This window comes from Xenopus tropicalis, chromosome 8 (genome assembly GCF_000004195.4).
Source record: "Xenopus tropicalis strain Nigerian chromosome 8, UCB_Xtro_10.0, whole genome shotgun sequence".
Taxonomy (NCBI): domain Eukaryota; kingdom Metazoa; phylum Chordata; class Amphibia; order Anura; family Pipidae; genus Xenopus; species Xenopus tropicalis.
Window position 1 is genome coordinate 142,964,716 of NC_030684.2, and position 19,378 is coordinate 142,984,093.

At 50.7% G+C, this 19,378-nt stretch overlaps 1 protein-coding gene across 2 annotated transcripts in view; it reads right to left on the minus strand.

Moving 5' to 3' along the window:
* Positions 1 to 19,378, minus strand: part of lmna (lamin A/C) — a 95,241-nt gene that overhangs the window by 50,669 nt on the left and 25,194 nt on the right. Inside the window, exon 3 of one of the 2 annotated variants that reach the window (XM_031890515.1) lies at positions 5,229 to 5,713. In XM_031890515.1, coding sequence (XP_031746375.1) covers positions 5,229 to 5,572 — 344 coding nt within the window. In that variant the 5' untranslated portion in view covers positions 5,573 to 5,713. 2 annotated transcript variants of the gene reach the window in all.

The window sequence follows — 19,378 nt, forward strand, 5'->3', positions numbered from 1 at the left end:
CAGCAGGGTAGGGCAGGCAGAGTATGGCACACACAGACAGCATAGGAAGGCAGAGTGCTGCTGTGTGTGCCATACTCTGCCTGCCCCTATGCTGCTTGTGGGAGGTGAACCTGGCAGGGGTTTGTGGGAGTTTGTTAGCAGTTGGAAATAGCTATTAAATGGTCCCTAAGGTGTGTAATTATGTACTGGGGGTTGCTGTGCTATCCACAGGGGAGGAGAAGGCATATGGAATTTAAGGGTATATCTTAATATGACATAATTCTTTCACATATGAATGACAGTTGATATCCCCACAGTAAGGACCAAGCATTTGGGATTTTGCTGTGCTACCGTCATTGTGATAAAATAGGTGTGGTTTGAAGTGGGTGTGGTTTCAAAAAGGGGAGTGGTCAAACTGGCTTCCATTAGCGGCCCTCCACCATGTATGCTAGAGAAATTCCGGCCCTCGGCACCACAGAAGTTGGACAGCACTGCCTTAGAAGAATATATATTTATAGAGAGAGAGAGAGAGATTCTTGTAGATTTTGTTTTAAAGGGGAAGTAAAGGCTTTATGGATTCTGCTAGGCTCCAGTAGAAGAATATATATATATATATATATATATATATTATATATATATTATATATATATATATATATATATATATATAGAGAGAGAGAGAGAGAGAGAGAGAGAGAGAGAGAGAGAGAGAGAGAGAGAGAGAGAGAGATTCTTGTAGATTTTGTTTTAAAGGGAAAGTAAAGGCTTTATGGATTCTGCTAGGATCCCTTAGAAGAATATATATATATATATATTATATATATATAAAGCCTTTCCTTCCCCATTTAAAACAATATCTGCAAGTGACGGCAATGTTATATAACAGATTGCCCCCCAGCGCTGTGATCCTTCCACCTTCCCAGGGTCCCGTCGTCAGTTCCCAGGGGCCCCAGAAGGAAAGAGGAGGGGGGGGAGTTCTGGAACCTGATCCAACCGCTTCTTTATCTGCAGGAAAGTCACACGCCTGGCACAAAGTGCAGAAGTATATGGGAGAGAGAAAGTGAAAGAGAATTCCCCCCTCCCTGCACTATGGTTACTATGGTTTAACCCTCCAGAGCCCCTGAGCTATTAATTACCCCCCCCTCCAAGCTAAATATACCCCAGGGCATCTGAGCATGGGAGGTGCCATACTGTTTCCCGAGGCTTTGGGCATGTAACAGCAAAGGATGGGAGTTTAGTCTTTTAAAGGGTAAATAACACTTAAATACATAAATGACTTTCATGTTGGGCTGGGAGTTCCCTGTGGGGGGGGGGGGGGGGGGGTGAGTAATTACCCCGGCATTCTGCTGTTTCTATTTACTGGTAAATACAGTGTAACAGTTACACTATTTGTAACAAGCAACTTGTCTTTAAAGGGGAACTTTACCCGAAGAAATGAAAAATGAATAATTGCTAATGTAATTGCTATGGAAAGAACCCTTCTGGGGTTTTTTGGGTTATTCCATTATCCAGCATGCAAGGGATTGGGGGGGGGCATTTGTGATGTCGGATAGGGGGGCACTGGGCTTCCGGGAGCACTGTAGCCTGATCCAGGTGCAGAACCGGCAGGGGAACCGAACTAGAACGTTTCGGAACCCAGCAGTGAATAGATGGGAAGTCCCATCACTTTCACTTTAACTGTGCAGCAAGGGGAACGGGCAATAGGGGCAATGCAATTGGTACAACTCCCAAGCTGGCACCTCCAGGGGGTGGCACAGTGTCTCCTACCCACCCTGCTTCTCGCAGCCAATAAACAGGCTGGCATTGGACTGGTTTCTATGAATTGGGCACCACAGGGGGGCATTGTTCCTTTCCTACAGACTGACCTTTCCAGGGGAATGCGGCGGGCACCCACGCAGGGCATGTAGTGGGCACTGTACCAACTGCTGCTGTAGGCAAGTCCCTCCTGGCAGGGTTGCTATGGGTTACTGCACCCGGGCTAACTTAGTGCCCTTTATTACATCACCCTCAATGTTTAAAGTGCCAGGCTCAGCTTTGGCAATGCCCCCAAACTGGGGGGGCAGTAGAGGCTCAAATGCCACCCTAGGTTATGAGCACAAAAGGGCAAGAGGGTGCGGCTGAGGGACCTACCCCCCAATATAAGTGCAGTCGGGGCAAAGGGGGTGAGTCAGGGGTATCGATCCTGTGGGAGCAGACAGGGGAAGAGGCGGGGCTGCCTATTACTCCTCCCTATATTGTAAGTACAAAAGAGAAAAGGGGTGGAGTTAATGGGAAAGGGGTGTGGCTGGGCAATGCCACTGGTAGTACCCCAATATAAGCACAGTAGTGCATAAGGGTATGTCCTCTTATCCCACCCCAGATAGTAAATTAATGGCTTATAGGGTGGGGGTGAAGGGCCAATTAAGTTGAGGATAATATAATTTTAGCCCCACCCACAAGTTATCAGTATAAAGGGGCAGTAGGTAGGACCGCCCATAATCCCACCCTCATGTGGGCAGCCTTTGTGCTATTAATTCTATGCTGCTATTACCCCCCAATGGAGGGCAGGGGGTATCCCAGGACAGGGGGGGAGCCATCTGCCCCTAGGAGTAGGTGTTGGGGCAGAAGGGAGCAGAGGAGCGGGGTAGGAGAGAGCTAGGGACTGTGTCAGAGCTCTGGAATGCCAGGAATTTGCACCAACCAGCTGCCAGGAATGTGCGGGGTGGGTCACATGTGTCACATGACTGGGGGGCACAGGTTAAAGGGGACACTCATACAGGTGCTTGGCAACAGGGCACTTTCACTAGCAGTGGGGCAGATGTGTGTAACTGGGGGGGGGGGTGAAAGACAGACTAATGCCCCAGGGAGTGGGGGGGGGGTAACCCTGAATATAGTCTAGAATATTACTATTATCGTTTTAATGCATGCTAATTAACTACAACTCCCAGAATCCACTGGGACCCATTCCCCCCCAGTTGAGTCCAGCGAGGGCCCTGGGAGATACTGGGTGCAACAGTCTCTCCATTCATCCCCCGGGGGGCGCCGTGCTATTGTGGCCTATTGGGCAGGACTGCAAGTGAGCCAGCCCTGCGTCACATAATCACATAATCAGGCGCTTCCTTTCCCAGCATGCCCTGGGCCCCACGCAACTTGTCTGCTAATTGCTGGGGGGGGGGGTAATTAATTTAAGGCAGATCCTGGGAAGCGACTGTACAAGGAAATCCATGTTTCTGCTGGAAAATCAGCCGCTGCCGCCCGCAACGCTGGCAAAGCCTCCCGCCACTTGGCTCGGGGAGAGCAAAGTCTTGTTTTTCCAGGGATGTGAGTAAAACACAAGCCCATATAAGGGAATGCCAGTCTGTGACTGTGTGACTGCAACTCCCAGCATCCTCAGCAGCAAAGAGCTGGCAACTTGCGCCAACAAAAATAAAAAAAAATGGCTGCCAAATATTGTTTTGTGTGGCACTTAATGGGGCACAGGGGTTTCCCGTGGCATTGTGGGTATGCCCCTATGGGCAGGGTGGCATGGATAGGCATGGCAGGAAGGGATAAACAGGCTGGGCACAAAGTGGCACACCCTACTCTAGTGGCACCAATGCCCATATGGAATATACAGATACGGTGGCACCAATGCCCATATGGTATAGATACGGTGGCACCAATGCCCATATGGAATATATAGATACGGTGGCACCAATGCCCATATGGAATATATAGATACGGTGGCACCAATGCCCATATGGAATATATAGATACGGTGGCACCAATGCCCATATGGAATATATAGATACGGTGGCACCAATGCCCATATGGAATATATAGATAAGGTGGCACCAATGCCCATATGGAATATATAGATACGGTGGCACCAATGCCCATATGGAATATACAGATACGGTGGCACCAATGCCCATATGGAATATACAGATACGGTGGCACCAATGCCCATATGGAATATACAGATACGGTGGCACCAATGCCGGGGCACCACTTGGGGCAGAGTCAGGGTAAGGGGCATTTATAGAACCTGCAACTGCCCCGGGTACCAATGAACCAATCCAAAGAGAGCCCTAAACGCACAGCTGCCACCCTTACCCTCTGAGTTGTGGGGGCACAGGGTCTCCCAATGGTGGGTGGGCACCGCACAAATAACTTTGTTTCCTATTTTAGCCGGTGACTCCCCGGCACAGACTCCCAGCACAGTAGGGACAACACCACGCGGCACGGGGAGTATTTATATTGGAATGAGCTCACTGGTGTGAGATACTCGGCACGTGGCGCGCGCTGCTCATACATCAATGTAAAAACACCCACTGGGGTAGATACAGGGAACTGCCTCCCAGCAGGGCCGGTGGGACAGTAAAGGACTGGGGGGGAACATAAGGAAGTGCTACTTTACAGAAAGGGGAGTAGATACAGGGAACAGCCTCCCAGCAGTGGCGGTGGGACTAATACAGTAAGGGGCATAGATACAGGGAACTGCCTCCCAGCAGGGCCGGTGGGACTGATACAGTAAGGGGCATAGATACAGGAAACTGCCTCCCAGTAGGGCCGGTGGGACTGATACAGTAAGGGGCATAGATACAGGGAACAGCCTCCCAGCAGGGCCGGTGGGACTGATACAGTAAAGGAATAGGGGGGGAGGCTGAAAGGGAACATAGGGAAGTGCTACTTTACAGAAAGGGGCATAGATACAGGGAACTGCCTCCCAGCAGGGCCGGTGGGACTGATACAGTAAGGGGCATAGATACAGGGAACTGCCTCCCAGCAGGGCCGGTGGGACTAATACAGTAAGGGGGGTAGATACAGGGAACTGCCTCCCAGCAGGGGTGGTGGGACTAATACAGTAAGGGGGGTAGATACAGGGAACTGCCTCCCAGCAGGGGTGGTGGGACTAATACAGTAAGGGGCATAGATACAGGGAACTACCTCCCAGCAGGGGTGGTGGGACTAATAAAGTAAGGGGAGTAGATACAGGGAACTGCCTCCCTGCAGGGCCGGTGGGACTAATAAGGAATAGACACCCTGTGGGATGCAATGGAGTCGCTGCTGCTGAAGACAAGCGGCGCCCCCTACAGGCAGGTCTGATAACACCAATCCTCTCCCAGTAGCCCTGGCATGAGTCAGGTTTGCCCCAGGCGTGGGCATTCCTACACATCCTATGACTCCTATGGGCTGGGCTCACATTTCCATCCCGGTGCCAAGGAGCCCAGTGTAACCGACCCCCACCCCATCCCGCTGGCACACAGTCCTGGCACCCCCGGGTCCTACCTCGCTTTCAGCTCCTTGTGCTCCTCGCGGATCTTGCTGAGCTCCAGCTGCAGGCGAGCCCTCTCCTTGGCCACCGAGTCGAGAGTTTTGCGGGCGTCCGCCAGTTCCGCCTCGTAGGCCCCCTTGATGCCCGACACCTCGCGACTGACCACCTCTTCGGACTCAGTGATGCGCAGGCGCAGCCCGGCGTTCTCCGACTCCAAGGAGCGCACCTTGTCGATGTAGACGGCCAATCGGTCGTTGAGTTCCTGCAGGTCTTCCTTCTCCTGCAGGCGGGTGATGCGGGTGGGGGAGAGTGGGGTGTGGGTGCTGCGGGTCGCCCGCTTCTGCCCGGGGGTCTCCATGGCTCTTGGCGAATACACGGGGGGCTGTCAGTGCGCAGGGATCTGCTTTCCTTCTCCGCCTCTGACAGTCTGCTGTGCCCAGTGGCTCCCAGTTACATCCACTCGCAACTGCCAGCCCCTGGGCGGGGCCAGGGGAGGAGCCTAAAGGGAAAGGAAAACTCAAATCATGGCCCTGTCCCCCCCCCCCCCCAACCGGCTGCTTGACGTGAGGCATCTGGGGACACAGCAGAGCTGTCAGTCAATATAACTCCCTGCAACCCTCCGGCTCTGACCCAAGCCATTACAGAACTACACATCCCATCAGCCCCAGCGGGTTCGCTTACCCCTGAACACAGCACATTGGAGCGACTAAAAGCCTTGAACTGCAACTCCCAGAACCCTCAGCTGGTTCGCCAATATCAGTCACCAATATAACTCCCTGCAACCCTCCAGCACTGACCCAAGCCACTTCCAGCCATTACAGAACTACACATCCCATCAGCCTCAGCGGGTTCGCTTACCCCTAAACACAGCAGATTGGAACAATTGAAAGCCTTGAACCGCAACTCCCAGAACCCTCAGCGGGTTCGCTTACCCCAGAACCCAGCACATTGGAGCGATTGAAAGCCTTGAACTGCAACTCCCAGAACCCTCAGCGGGTTTGCTTACCCCAGAACACAGCAGATTGGAGCAATGGAAAGCCTTAAACTGCAACTCCCAGAACCCTCAGCGGGTTCGCCAATATCAGTCACCAATATAACTCCCTGCAACCCTCCAGCACTGACCCAAGCCACTTCCAGCCATTACAGAACTACACATCCCATCAGCCTCAGCGGGTTCGCTTACCCCTAAACACAGCAGATTGGAACAATTAAAAGCCTTGAACCGCAACTCCCAGAACCCTCAGCGGGTTCGCTTACCCCAGAACACAGCACATTGGAGCGATTGAAAGCCTTGAACTGCAACTCCCAGAACCCTCAGCGGGTTCGCTTACCCCTGAACACAGCACATTGGAGCGATTGAAAGCCTTGAACTGCAACTCCCAGGAACCCTCAGCGGGTTCGCTTACCCCTGAACACAGCACATTGGAGCGATTGAAAGCCTTGAACTGCAACTCCCAGAACCCTCAGCGGGTTCGCTTACCCCTGAACACAGCACATTGGAGCGATTGAAAGCCTTGAACTGCAACTCCCAGAACCCTCAGCGGGTTCGCTTACCCCAGAACACAGCACATTGGAGCGATTGAAAGCCTTGAACTGCAACTCCCAGAACCCTCAGCGGGTTCGCTTACCCCAGAACACAGCACATTGGAGCGATTGAAAGCCTTGAACTGCAACTCCCAGAACCCTCAGCGGGTTCGCTTACCCCAGAACACAGCACATTGGAGCGATTGAAAGCCTTGAACTGCAACTCCCAGAACCCTCAGCGGGTTCGCTTACCCCTGAACACAGCACATTGGAGCGATTGAAAGCCTTGAACTGCAACTCCCAGAACCCTCAGTGGGTTCGCTTACCCCTGAACACAGCAGATTGGAACAATTCAAAGCCTTGAACTGCAACTCCCAGAACCCTCAGCGGGTTTGCTAACCCCACCACCACCAATGTGGATGATGTTTTTGACTGTCCCTCTGATAGGCTCCTCCCCCTCTCCCCAAATAAAACCAAAATAATCATGATTCAGTGCTGTGTAGACAAGAACCAGTTCAGCTACTAGGGAGGGGGGGGGGGGGGGAATTAAAGGCAAAGTTTCCATTAGAATTTCTGTCCAATTTCTAAACTCATATATCCGCAAACACACAGCATATAGATGGCTGTCCCATATGTCACTTGGGGTCCTTTATGGTATCTCTCTGTACAGGCTATGAGCAAACTTAGGGGGCTGTTCCTGCTGAATTGTGCTTAGAACAGGGGAATCCCTATGTGCCATAGTTTTATGGTATCTCTCTGTACAGGCTATGAGCAAACTTAGGGGGCTGTTCCTGCTGAATTGTGCTTAGTACAGGGGAATCCCTATGTGCCATAGTTTTATGGTATCTCTTTGTACAGGCTATGGGCAAACTTAGGGGGCTGTTCCTGCTGAATTGTGCTTAGTACAGGGGAATCCCTATGTGCCATAGTTTTATGGTATCTCTCTGTACAGGCTATGGGCAAACTTAGGGGGCTGTTCCTGCTGAATTGTGCTTAGTACAGGGGAATCCCTATGTGCCATAGTTTTATGGTATCTCTCTGTACAGGCTATGAGCAAACTTAGGGGGCTGTTCCTGCTGAATTGTGCTTAGTACAGGGGAATCCCTATGTGCCATAGTTTTATGGTATCTCTCTGTACAGGCTATGGGCAAACTTAGGGGGCTGTTCCTGCTGAATTGTGCTTAGTACAGGGGAATCCCTATGTGCCATAGTTTTATGGTATCTCTCTGTACAGGCTATGAGCATTCTTAGGGGGCTGTTCCTGCTGAATTGTGCTTAGTACAGGGGAATCCCTATGTGCCATAGTTTTATGGTATCTCTCTGTACAGGCTATGAGCAAACTTAGGGGGCTGTTCCTGCTGAATTGTGCTTAGTACAGGGGAATCCCTATGTGCCATAGTTTTATAGTATCTCTCTGTACAGGCTACAAGCAAACTTAGGGGGCTGTTCCTGCTGAATTGTGCTTAGTACAGGGGAATCCCTATGTGCCATAGTTTTATGGTATCTCTCTGTACAGGCTATGGGCAAACTTAGGGGGCTGTTCCTGCTGAATTGTGCTTAGTACAGGGGAATCCCTATGTGCCATAGGTTTATGGTATCTCTCTGTACAGGCTATGGGCAAACTTAGGGGGCTGTTCCTGCTGAATTGTGCTTAGTACAGGGGAATCCCTATGTGCCATAGTTTTATGCAATACAATTATATAACATAACAGGGGGCTATAGGAGTAGATAAGGGGGTGCTGGTTAGACAGTGTATATATACACAGAGTTAGGGCTCTGTTGGTTGCAGGATTCCCCTCATGTGTTGGTTCCGTGGCCCTGTATAAACATGTGACTTCATCCCGCAGCCAATTATCTACTCACTCTGCGCCCTGTATGTGTCTGTGTTTGGGAAAAGAGGGAGCTGTGTACTAAATAGTGCCAAGCCCCTCCCCCTGTAACTGCATAATCATAAATCACAGGGATCTCTGGGTAGGAAATCCCATAACCCGCCTGCCCTTACAGTAAGGAACCCCTTCCTATGCTGATGGTGAGATCCCCTTTCCTCCCCACCCCCAATGTATCACTAATTCCCCCTCTCTTGGTAGGGAACCCCATAACCTGACTGCCCTTACAGTAAGGAACCCCTTCCTATGCTGATGGTGAGATCCCCTTTCCTCCCCACCCCCAGGCCCAATGTATCACTCATTCCCCCTCTCTTGGTAGGGAACCCCATAACCTGACTGCCCTTACAGTAAGGAACCCCTTCCTATGCTGATGGTGAGATCCCCTTTCCTCCCCACCCCCAATGTATCACTCATTCCCCCTCTCTTGGTAGGGAACCCCATAACCTGACTGCCCTTACAGTAAGGAACCCCTTCCTATGCTGATGGTGAGATCCCCTTTCCTCCCCACCCCCAATGTATCACTCATTCCCCCTCTCTGGGTAGGGAACCCCATAACCTGACTGCCCTTACAGTAAGGAACCCCTTCCTATGCTGATGGTGAGATCCCCTTTCCTCCCCACCCCCAATGTATCACTCATTCCCCCTCTCTGGGTAGGGAACCCCATAACCTGACTGCCCTTACAGTAAGGAACCCCTTCCTATGCTGATAGTGAGATCCCCTTTCCTCCCCACCCCCAATGAACCACTCATTCCCCCTCTCTTGGTAGGGAACCCCATAACCTGACTGCCCTTACAGTAAGGAACCCCTTCCTATGCTGATGGTGAGATCCCCTTTCCTCCCCACCCCCAATGTATCACTCATTCCCCCTCTCTTGGTAGGGAACCCCATAACCTGACTGCCCTTACAGTAAGGAACCCCTTCCTATGCTGATGGTGAGATCCCCTTTCCCCCACCCCCAATGTATCACTCATTCCCCCTCTCTTGGTAGGGAATCCCATAACCTGACTGCCCTTACAGTAAGGAACCCCTTCCTATGCTGATGGTGAGATCCCCTTTCCTCCCCACCCCCAATGTATCACTCATTCCCCTTCTCTTGGTAGGGAACCCCATAACCTGACTGCCCTTACAGTAAGGAACCCCTTCCTATGTTGATGGTGAGATCCCCTTTCCCCCCCCCTCAATGTATCACTCATTCCCCCTCTCTTGGTAGGGAACCCCATAACCTGACTGCCCTTACAGTAAGGAACCCCTTCCTATGCTGATGATGAGATCCCCTTTCCTCCCCACCCCCAATGTATCACTCATTCCCCCTCTCTTGGTAGGGAACCCCATAACCTGACTGCCCTTACAGTAAGGAACCCCTTCCTATGCTGATGGTGAGATCCTCTTTCCTCCCCCCCAATGTATCACTCATTCCCCCTCTCTTGGTAGGGAATCCCATAACCTGACTGCCCTTACAGTAAGGAACCCCTTCCTATGCTGATGGTGAGATCTCCTTTCCTCCCCACCCCCAATGTATCACTCATTCCCCCTCTCTTGGTAGGGAATCCCATAACCTGACTGCCCTTACAGTAAGGAACCCCTTCCTATGCTGATGGTGAGATCCCCTTTCCTCCCCACCCCCAATGTATCACTCATTCCCCCTCTCTGGGTAGGGAACCCCATAACCTGACTGCCCTTACAGTAAGGAGCCCCTTCCTTTGCTGTTACTGCCCCGGGGCAGACGTAATGCAGGAGGTGGCACAGAATGGGCAGGGATTGGCAGGGGCCCGTACAGAACATGCCCAGGCACAGCCCCCAACACAAAGTCAATGCTGTCACTGGATCCCTGCGGTTATTTTGGGCCGAGGGAGAATCAGGATGTCTAGACGCTCTATAAAAACCAGACACGGATACGATTCCTGCAGGATCTCTGCTCTCTGCCCCGAAGAGCTTGCACTCTCATGCGCATTTGTCTCCTGCTGAGGTTGAACTACAACTCCCAGCATTCCCTGACAACCAGCTGGAGACCTGCCATTTGCTTAGGTTATGCAGCTGCAGGCAGTAGGACTATGACTGAGCTGCTACATTGCTTCAGGAGTCGGAACCATCAGTGCAAGTTGCTGGGTAGTGGGAATGCCTTGTTTTCGCTGTTTGGTTGGCCAGCCGCGCCGGTTGGGGACCTGTGGACTCTGACTCACGCTAATTATTATCTCCAGCCATAAAACTCAGCCCTGGACCATTTCAAACCAAATTCTGCTCCAATAACGTGACTTTCTCCTAGCCCCGCCTCTCTGCCGTCGCCACGGATACACTGTGTATGTTTTTGAAAAAAATAAACCTTGGATGGAGTTTATAGTTTTGTTTTTTTTTTATACTTTTACATTGACGGGAAAGGGGCCACACCCAATGGGGGAAATACTATATCCCTATTCACTAGAATCCCCCCCCCCCGCGTCTGGCTCTGCCAATCAGAGGGGGCGTCTGTAACCAGCAGCGATGCTTTCAGCCGCGGTTTATTGGGGTGAGGGGCAATTGCGCTGCTAATAGAGGGGGTTAAACCAGCACCCCCACCCTCCAATTCATCTTCCCAAACAACATTAACCCATAAAACGCCTCACTGATCCCTAATGAGCGCGGCTGCCTATAAAAGCAAAGGTCGTGCAAATAAAAGTGGCTTTGTACCCGTGGTGGGGGGGGCGTTGGATTCCATAGGGAAGGGGGGGCCCAAATACAACGACAGATTAGGGTGCTATATTAAAGGGCAAGTTCACCTTTTAATATGATGCAGACATTGATATTTGCAATTGGTCTTCATTTTTTCAGTCATTCAGCAGCTCTCGGTTTTGGTATTTTAGCAGCTATCTGGTTGCTACGGTCTTAGTCACCCTAGCAACCAGGCAACGGTTTGAACGAGAGAAAGGAATATGAATAGGGGAGGGGCTGAATAGAAAGATAAGGAATAAAAAGTAAAAATAACAATAAAACCGGAGCCTCACAGAGCAATAGGGTTTGGCTGCCGGGGTCAGTGACCCCCCATTTGAAAGGCGGAAAGAGGCAGAAGAAAAAGGCTAATAATTAAAAAAAACTATTAAAAAAAAAAATGAAGACCAATTGCAAAGCTGCATGGAATAGGGCATTCCGTAACGTACTAATAGTTAACTTAGGGGTGAACCCCCCACCCCTTACTGCAAATTTGGCCTTGGCAGAGCAGTAGGGCAGCTCCCTCCCATATTAAAGGCAAAGTTACATTTACAGCTTACTATGACAGGCATTGGTTGGATAACTACCCCTCCCCCCCCACCTCTGATGCCAGCGCGCTACACTACACCCCCCGCGGCAGCGAATGGGTTAATGAGAGGCAGATGATCAGATGGTGACTCATTCTTGCCACGGGGCAGAATGAGCCCACATTATAACCGACTCCTTGTGTGTTTATTCAGTAATCAGGCTGCAGGGCTGGCCCCCGGGGCCCCCACAAACAGCAGCTCTGGGGGGTTCTGGACAACTTTAATGCCCTGGCTAAAGACCAACTGCATGGCAGCAGGAGACCCTTATACGCTCCCGCTCCCCGGCAGGCAAGTAATACTCACACTGAGCTACTCACCGTCCTCCCTATGTACATATGGACACATTAGATTGTAAGCTCTTGGGGTTCCGGACAACTTTAATGCCCTGGCTAAAGACCAACTGCATGGCAGCAGGAGACCCTTATACGCTCCCACTCCCCGGCAGGCAAGTAATACTCACACTGAGCTACTCACCGTCCTCCCTATGTACATATGGACACATTAGATTGTAAGCTCTTGGGGTTCCAGACAACTTTAATGCCCTGGCTAAAGACCAACTGCATGGCAGCAGGAGACCCTTATACGCTCCCGCTCCCCGGCAGGCAAGTAATACTCACACTGAGCTACTCACCGTCCTCCCTATGTACATATGGACACATTAGATTGTAAGCTCTTGGGGTTCCGGACAACTTTAATGCCCTGGCTAAAGACCAACTGCATGGCAGCAGTAGACCCTTATACGCTTCCGCTCCCCGGCAGGCAAGTAATACTCACACTGAGCAACTCACCGTCCTCCCTATATACATATGGACACATTAGATTGTAAGCTCTTGGGGTTCCGGACAACTTTAATGTCCTGGCTAAAGACCAACTGCATGGCTGCAGCGGTCCCTAATGTGCCCCCGCTCCCCGGCAGGCAAGTAATACTCACACTGAGCTACACCGTCCTCCCTATGTACACATTAGATTGTAAGCTCTTGGGGGCAGTCTTCATTACAAAGGGGGGGTCATTCTCTGAACTAAATATCTGCACCCCTGAGTGGCAGCTAAGGGGGGGAGGGCAATAAGGGTTATATATATTGGGGTGTGGGTCTGAAACCCCCCCAATTTAAGAAACAAGGCCAGATGCAATCAGGGGGCAACTTGATCCATACGGGGGGGCAGTTAGTGCGGATGAAGGCGGTTGGGCCCTGAGCGCTGATCCCAGACTGTTCCGTTTAATTCCGGCATCAAAGCTACAACCCCCCCCCCCCCGGCCCCAGTTTTCCATTCCGACTGCCAAACCACCAAATCCGACTGCCAAACCTCCCCGCCATAATCCCAACCATCCTCTCGCTGTTCCCTGAGCGCGGGGGGAGGAGCCGGGCCCCTCACTGACTCATGTAGTTGGTATAGGGAACCAACTCCTGGCTGGGGCGGCAGAGGGAGCCAATAGGTGGCCAGAAAATGTCCAATCATATAAGAGAATACAAGGATGCAACTGCAACTTTTTTTGACATGACCACGACTTTTTTTTTTTAACATGACTGCAACTTTTTGACGCAACTGCAACTTTTTTTGACATTATCGCGACTTTTTTTGACCCAACTGCAACTTTTTTTGACATGACCACAACTTTTTTTAACATGACTGCAACTTTTTGACGCAACTGCAACTTTTTTTGACATTATCGCGACTTTTTTTGACCCAACTGCAACTTTTTTTGACATGACCACAACTTTTTTTTTTAACATGACTGCAACTTTTTGACGCAACTGCAACTGTTTTTGACATTATAGTGACTTTTTTTGACCCAACTGCAACTTTTTTTTGACATGATCTCGACTTTTTGACGCAACTGCAACTTTTTTTGACATGACCATGACTTTTTTTGACATGACCATGACTTTTTTTGACATGACTGCAACTTTTTGACACAACTGCAACTTTTTTTGACATGATCGCGACTTTTTTTGACATGATCGCGACTTTTTTTGACATGACCATGACTTTTTTTGACATGACCATGACTTTTTGACATAGCTGCAACTTTTTTTGACGCAACTACAACTTTTTTCTTTTACATGATCGCGACTTTTACACAACTGCAACATTTGTTGCGACAAATTTGCCAATGGTGAAATGCAGAATTTTGCAACAAATCCAAAAAACGTAGCTCATCGCTAAATAGAAGATATAAAGGGGCAGATACTCCGCAGAGCGAATGAGCCGTGACAGAAGGAGTAGTAGTCGGCGGAGCGGCGGCCCAGCAGGCGAGGGGCAGCGGCTGTAGCGCTGGGAATAAGGGGGGCTGCCGGCCAGTGGGGCTCACACTGTACTATTTACAGCTCTCTGTTTGTTTCCACTCATTTCCTTAGCAACGGGGAAGGGAAACCCGGGGTATTTTAGGCTCGCGGGGAGTGACGTTACCGAGGGCTTTTCCTGACGTGATGTCTCGGCCATGAAATAAAGCGCTCACGTGTGAGAGGGGCGACTGCCCACTCACGGGCACTAACAAGCGGGCCCCCCAGCACTGCCGGGCACATGGGTACGTGGTGCCCCCTGTGTAGCCAAGAGCAGCAGGGAGTTAGAAATCTGGATGGGTTATTAAACAGCATAATAGTCAGGCCTCCAGAATCATCCGACCTATCTACAGAGGTGATCTGTCCTACTGTCTCTTGCCCCACCGTCTCCCTCTTGCCCCACCGTCCCCCTCTTGCCCCACCGTCCCCCTCTTGCCCCACCGTCCCCCTCTTGCCCCACCGTCCCCCTCTTGCCCCACCGTCTCCATCTTGCCCCACCGTCTCCATCTTGCCCTACTGTCCCCATCTTGTCCTACTGTCCCCATCTTGTCCTACTGTCTCCATCTTGTCCTACTGTCTCCATCTTGTCCTACTGTCCCCATCTTGTCCTACTGTCCCCATCTTGCCCTACTGTCCCCATCTTGACCTACTGTCTCCATCTTGCCCTACTGTCCCCATCTTGTCCTACTGTCCCCATCTTGTCCTACTGTCCCCATCTTGCCCTACTGTCTCCATCTTGTCCTACTGTCCCCATCTTGCCCTACTGTCCCCATCTTGCCCTAACAGGATGCTAATGCAGGGTGAGGGCAGGTAACTACTCAGACCACTCTGTGCCCAGCAGAGGGCGCTGCTCCAGGGATGGGAACAAGCATGGCAGCTCCCCCGCCAATTAATTATTAACCAGACTCATAAATAGTGTATTGTCCCTTTATCGGTTCAAGTAAAACATTAAAGGGCTGCGGGCATCCTGTGCCAACCTCCGTATCTCCCTGGGCACCACGCCACTGGGTGGATTACAAGGACACGGGCGTTATTCTGTATCACAGTATTATGTTGCTATGGTTCCTCACTAAGCAACCCAAAATAGTGTCCCAGGACTTCCCAGCCCAAACACACACAGGCTGTCCCTGCGCTGAGAGTGAGCGTCACGTTTCCTTTCCCTCTCTGTCTGTCTCTGAGAGTCGCTCTGTGGTCGGGGGAGATTATTGGAGATTCTTGTCTGTGTGACTCACGTCCCCCCTCCCTCCGACCCACCGCAGATGTCTTATCCTACACACGGAGCAATCTCACGAATAGACAGACGCGGGGTCTCTCCATCATACTGGGAGTCTCTGTAATCTGTGGATATTAACCTTATACTTATTGTATAGTTCCCCCATATTCTGCCCCATAGCTAGAATCTCAGCCATAAAGCAGGGCAGGACTGCTGCTTACAATGGGGGGATCAGATAGGGATTTTTTATTGGTATAAACTTAACAAATAATAAATCTTTCAAAACAAACAAAACAATGTACAACTATTTACAAACTGTAAGCAAAGAAATTAGCCATTTTGACTTGAAATTGCCTTTCCATTGCCCATGAAATAAAGCACTTGCATTCAATACATATCCCATTCCCCACACAAACCAAAAGAGGACAAACTGCAATTTCAAAAAAACAAAAACAACTTGCCGGCAGTAGCGCTGAGGTGATGGCGCCCATTCATAACATTCAAATGTACCTACAAGATTTCCCCCAGAAAAGCTGGTACAAACTGTCCTAATGGCAAGGAGAAGGACAAGGACACTCACAGATTGATATTTCTCCATTTTGAGGTATTTGAGGTGCAGCGTCTGATCTCCCTTTCCTTCAGGAAACCCAAATCGGCCACCACAGACTTCACTATAAGGTCAATAACAACATCCTCCTGGCCGAGTGATCTCCTACAGCGGGATTGCCATAGGTGGTACCTCATTACTGATATTATCATGTACATGGATCCTGCATCCAGGGGGTGTGGGACAGACAGGATCCCATAGGCCGCATTGGCATAAGAGAGCTGCCTAATGTGTGGTACTTTGAGAGTCTCTGCCAACTGAAACCGCACAGTCTTTGTCACAGGGCAATCAACCAGAAAATGTTCCTGGGTCTCATTGGTGGCGCAGCCCCACGGGCACTCTCTGTCTGCAATGTTTAAATAGCTCAGATTGCCCCTGACAAAAAGCCTTCCCTGAAGGGCGAGCCAGTTTAGATCAAAGTATTTGGGGGGCACCCTTCTGTCATTGAGCCACCGGAGGCTCTGGGAAAGAATGTTCCCCACACAGTCTTTTAAGGCCAAGGGGACAATGAAATAGGTTCCCAGGATTCTCTGATAGATCTGCCTTCTCGCAACAGAACCCAGCTCCCCAATTCCAATGTCCCACTTCTCAAAAGCTTCAGCCCCAACTCAAGATGCGGAGGGAGTTGTCTCCCGCGCACCCGGACTGTCTTCACGCTACCGCCAAGCACCCAATCTCCCACCAGAGGCAATACCCAACGCCTGACGCAACATTCCCACAGGGAATCAGTTCTTTGGCCCAGGCACCCAAAGTTGGACTTCAGGAAGATGGAGCCAAAGAAAGCCACTGGGCATAGCATGCCCAACCCTCCCTCTTTCCTCTGCAGGTAAGTGACACCCCTTTTTACTGGATTCAGCCTGCTCCCCCAGATTAACTGGAAGAACAGACTGTGGATCCGAGCATAGAGAGCTTCAGGCAGCGGATACACATAGGAAACAAACAGAAAGATAGGGACCAGGTAAGTCTTCACGAGCTTCACCCTTTCACTGTAGGACAGCCTCCACTGCTTCCATCGCTGTACTTTAGCATTCCCGGCATCCAACTTCTCTTCCCAGTTTGCCTACAGTCATCTCCCTTCCCAAATTTGATTCCCAAGATTCTAATCTGAGTTGGGGCAACTGAGAATTCCCGGAGCGGAAAAGCCGGCTCCTCGTCTAATGACCAAAAAGCTTGAGACTTATCCATGTTGACCAGAGACCCGGAGGCCTCTGAGTAACTTCTGATCGTCTCGGACAGCACTCCCACATCCTCCGGACAAGAGACTGCTACCGTGACATCATCCGCGTAGGCTACTGACCTGAGGGGCTGGCTACAGGGAACAGAGAGACCCTTTATTCCACCCGCCTGCAAACGCCTTAAAAAAGGATCGATCGCAAAAACATACAGCAAAGGGCTTAAAGGGCACCCCTGTCTCACCCCGGCCCCGACCTCAAAGTTCTCACCTCGCCACCCATTGATAAGTGGAAAGCTTACGGCCCCTTTGTACAAAGCTGATAGCCACCTAATGAATGTTCCCGGGATGCCATACTTTGCCAAAACGGCCCACAGATACTCATGATCCACTCGATCAAAGGCCTTAGCCTGGTCCAGAGACAGGAAGTAGCACCCGATGTTTTGGACTTTGCATAGTTCCAAGGCTTCCCTTATAGTAAGGATCGCCTCGAATATGCTCCGCCCTTTCACCGTGCAGGACTGGACAGGAGATAATAAAGTGCCTGAAAACAAAATCAGTCTAGTAAAAAGTATCCGTGCGAGAAGCTTCCTATCAGTGTTGAGAAGGGCAATCGGCCTCCAGTTCTCAACCCGCTGCGGATCCTTACCTTTAGACAGCAAGATCAAGGAGGATTCTCTCATAGAGGGGGGCAAGATACCCCCTTCCAGGCAGTCTCTAAAGACCTCTACAAGAACCGGAGCCAGCTGGTCTTTAAATTTCTTATAAAATTCGGCTGTAAGGCCGTCCGGTCCTGGAGCCTTCTTTTTAGCAAGGCAATCAATGGCAGCTTTGACCTCGTCCTCCGTGATCTCAGCTGTCAAAGGCTCAAGTCCAAATTGGTCACATCAGGCCCTGGGGTTGCCTCCAGGAAGGATGAAGTCCTCCCCTTATCCAAAGCCTTGGCCCGGAACAGAGAAGCGTAGAAGCCTTTCACAACCCCAAGGATGCCCTCCCTGGATGTCTGTAACTCACCCTTGGGGTCGATCAGACCGGTGATAAGCTTCCGCCCAACATTCTCCCGGCAGTTTAAAAAGGGGTCCGGAGAGCGAAAACTCCCATAATCCCTTTCCTGCCACAAGAGATTTGTAGCGGCTGTACTGACATTCTCTGATCTGGGCTTTCAGCTGGGTGATCTTTGACCCCTCCACCCCATCCGAAATAGAGGACTCCAGCTTCTTTAAGAGAGTCAGGTACTTCTTATACCGATTACCCTCCCTGCGTACAGATAGCTTACGGAAGAAAGTCCGGAATGAGCGCTTGACATCCTCCCACCACGATGACACAGAGTCATAGAAATCAACCCTCCCGAACTGGTGCTGAAGAAGAGCCTCAAAAGACTTCCCTACTGACTCGCCCTCCAGGGAATCTGAGCTTAATCGCCACAGGCCCTTGCCCTTTGCTGGAACTGACAAGGTCCCCACCGTAAAGGAAAGTGTCAGGTGGTCTGAGTATTCAACCCCAACCTCTCTAACATCAGTAAATTCCTCACCCATCCTGACAAAAGCCATATCCAAGCGGCTACTCCTACCCCCGCACCTGTAAGTGTGCCGTCGCTCTCCGGCCCTCCCAGGTGGCAACATCAACCAATCCAGCTTGCTGAACTAGTTGCTTAAAGAAAAAGCTTTCGGATTTCCCTAACCTTCCTGACCGATCTTTCTGGTCTAAGGACTTGGTTGAAATCACCACCAAAGATGACAGAGAGCGACGTGTGCAAATAGGGTCTAATTTCAGCCAGCAGAGCCCTCCTGCCTGACATGGACTGTGGCCCATAGATATTAATAAGGCGAAATCGCCTGCCATTTAAGGTTACATCCAACAACAAACAACGCCCCACCTGAACCTCTAGGAGACGATGTACTCTAATATTGAGGCCACCTCGAAATAATATCGCTACTCCGCCACATGGCTCCTCCGCAATGGACCAAAAAGAAGGCCCATGTCGCCAGTCAGCCCTTGCCTTTCTCAGATCCGCCTGAGTAGTGAGACGGGTTTCCTGAAGGAAAAACACCTCAGCGTCTGAGTTAGCCAGACTTTCAAATGCCAAAAATCTGGCTCGCTGGGTTCTAACACTGCACACATTAGATGTTAAAAACCTAATTGGAGACACTGCCATCATGAACGTTTGTCATGGATTGTCCCTTCCTTCCTTTAGCTGAAGAACCAACTGCA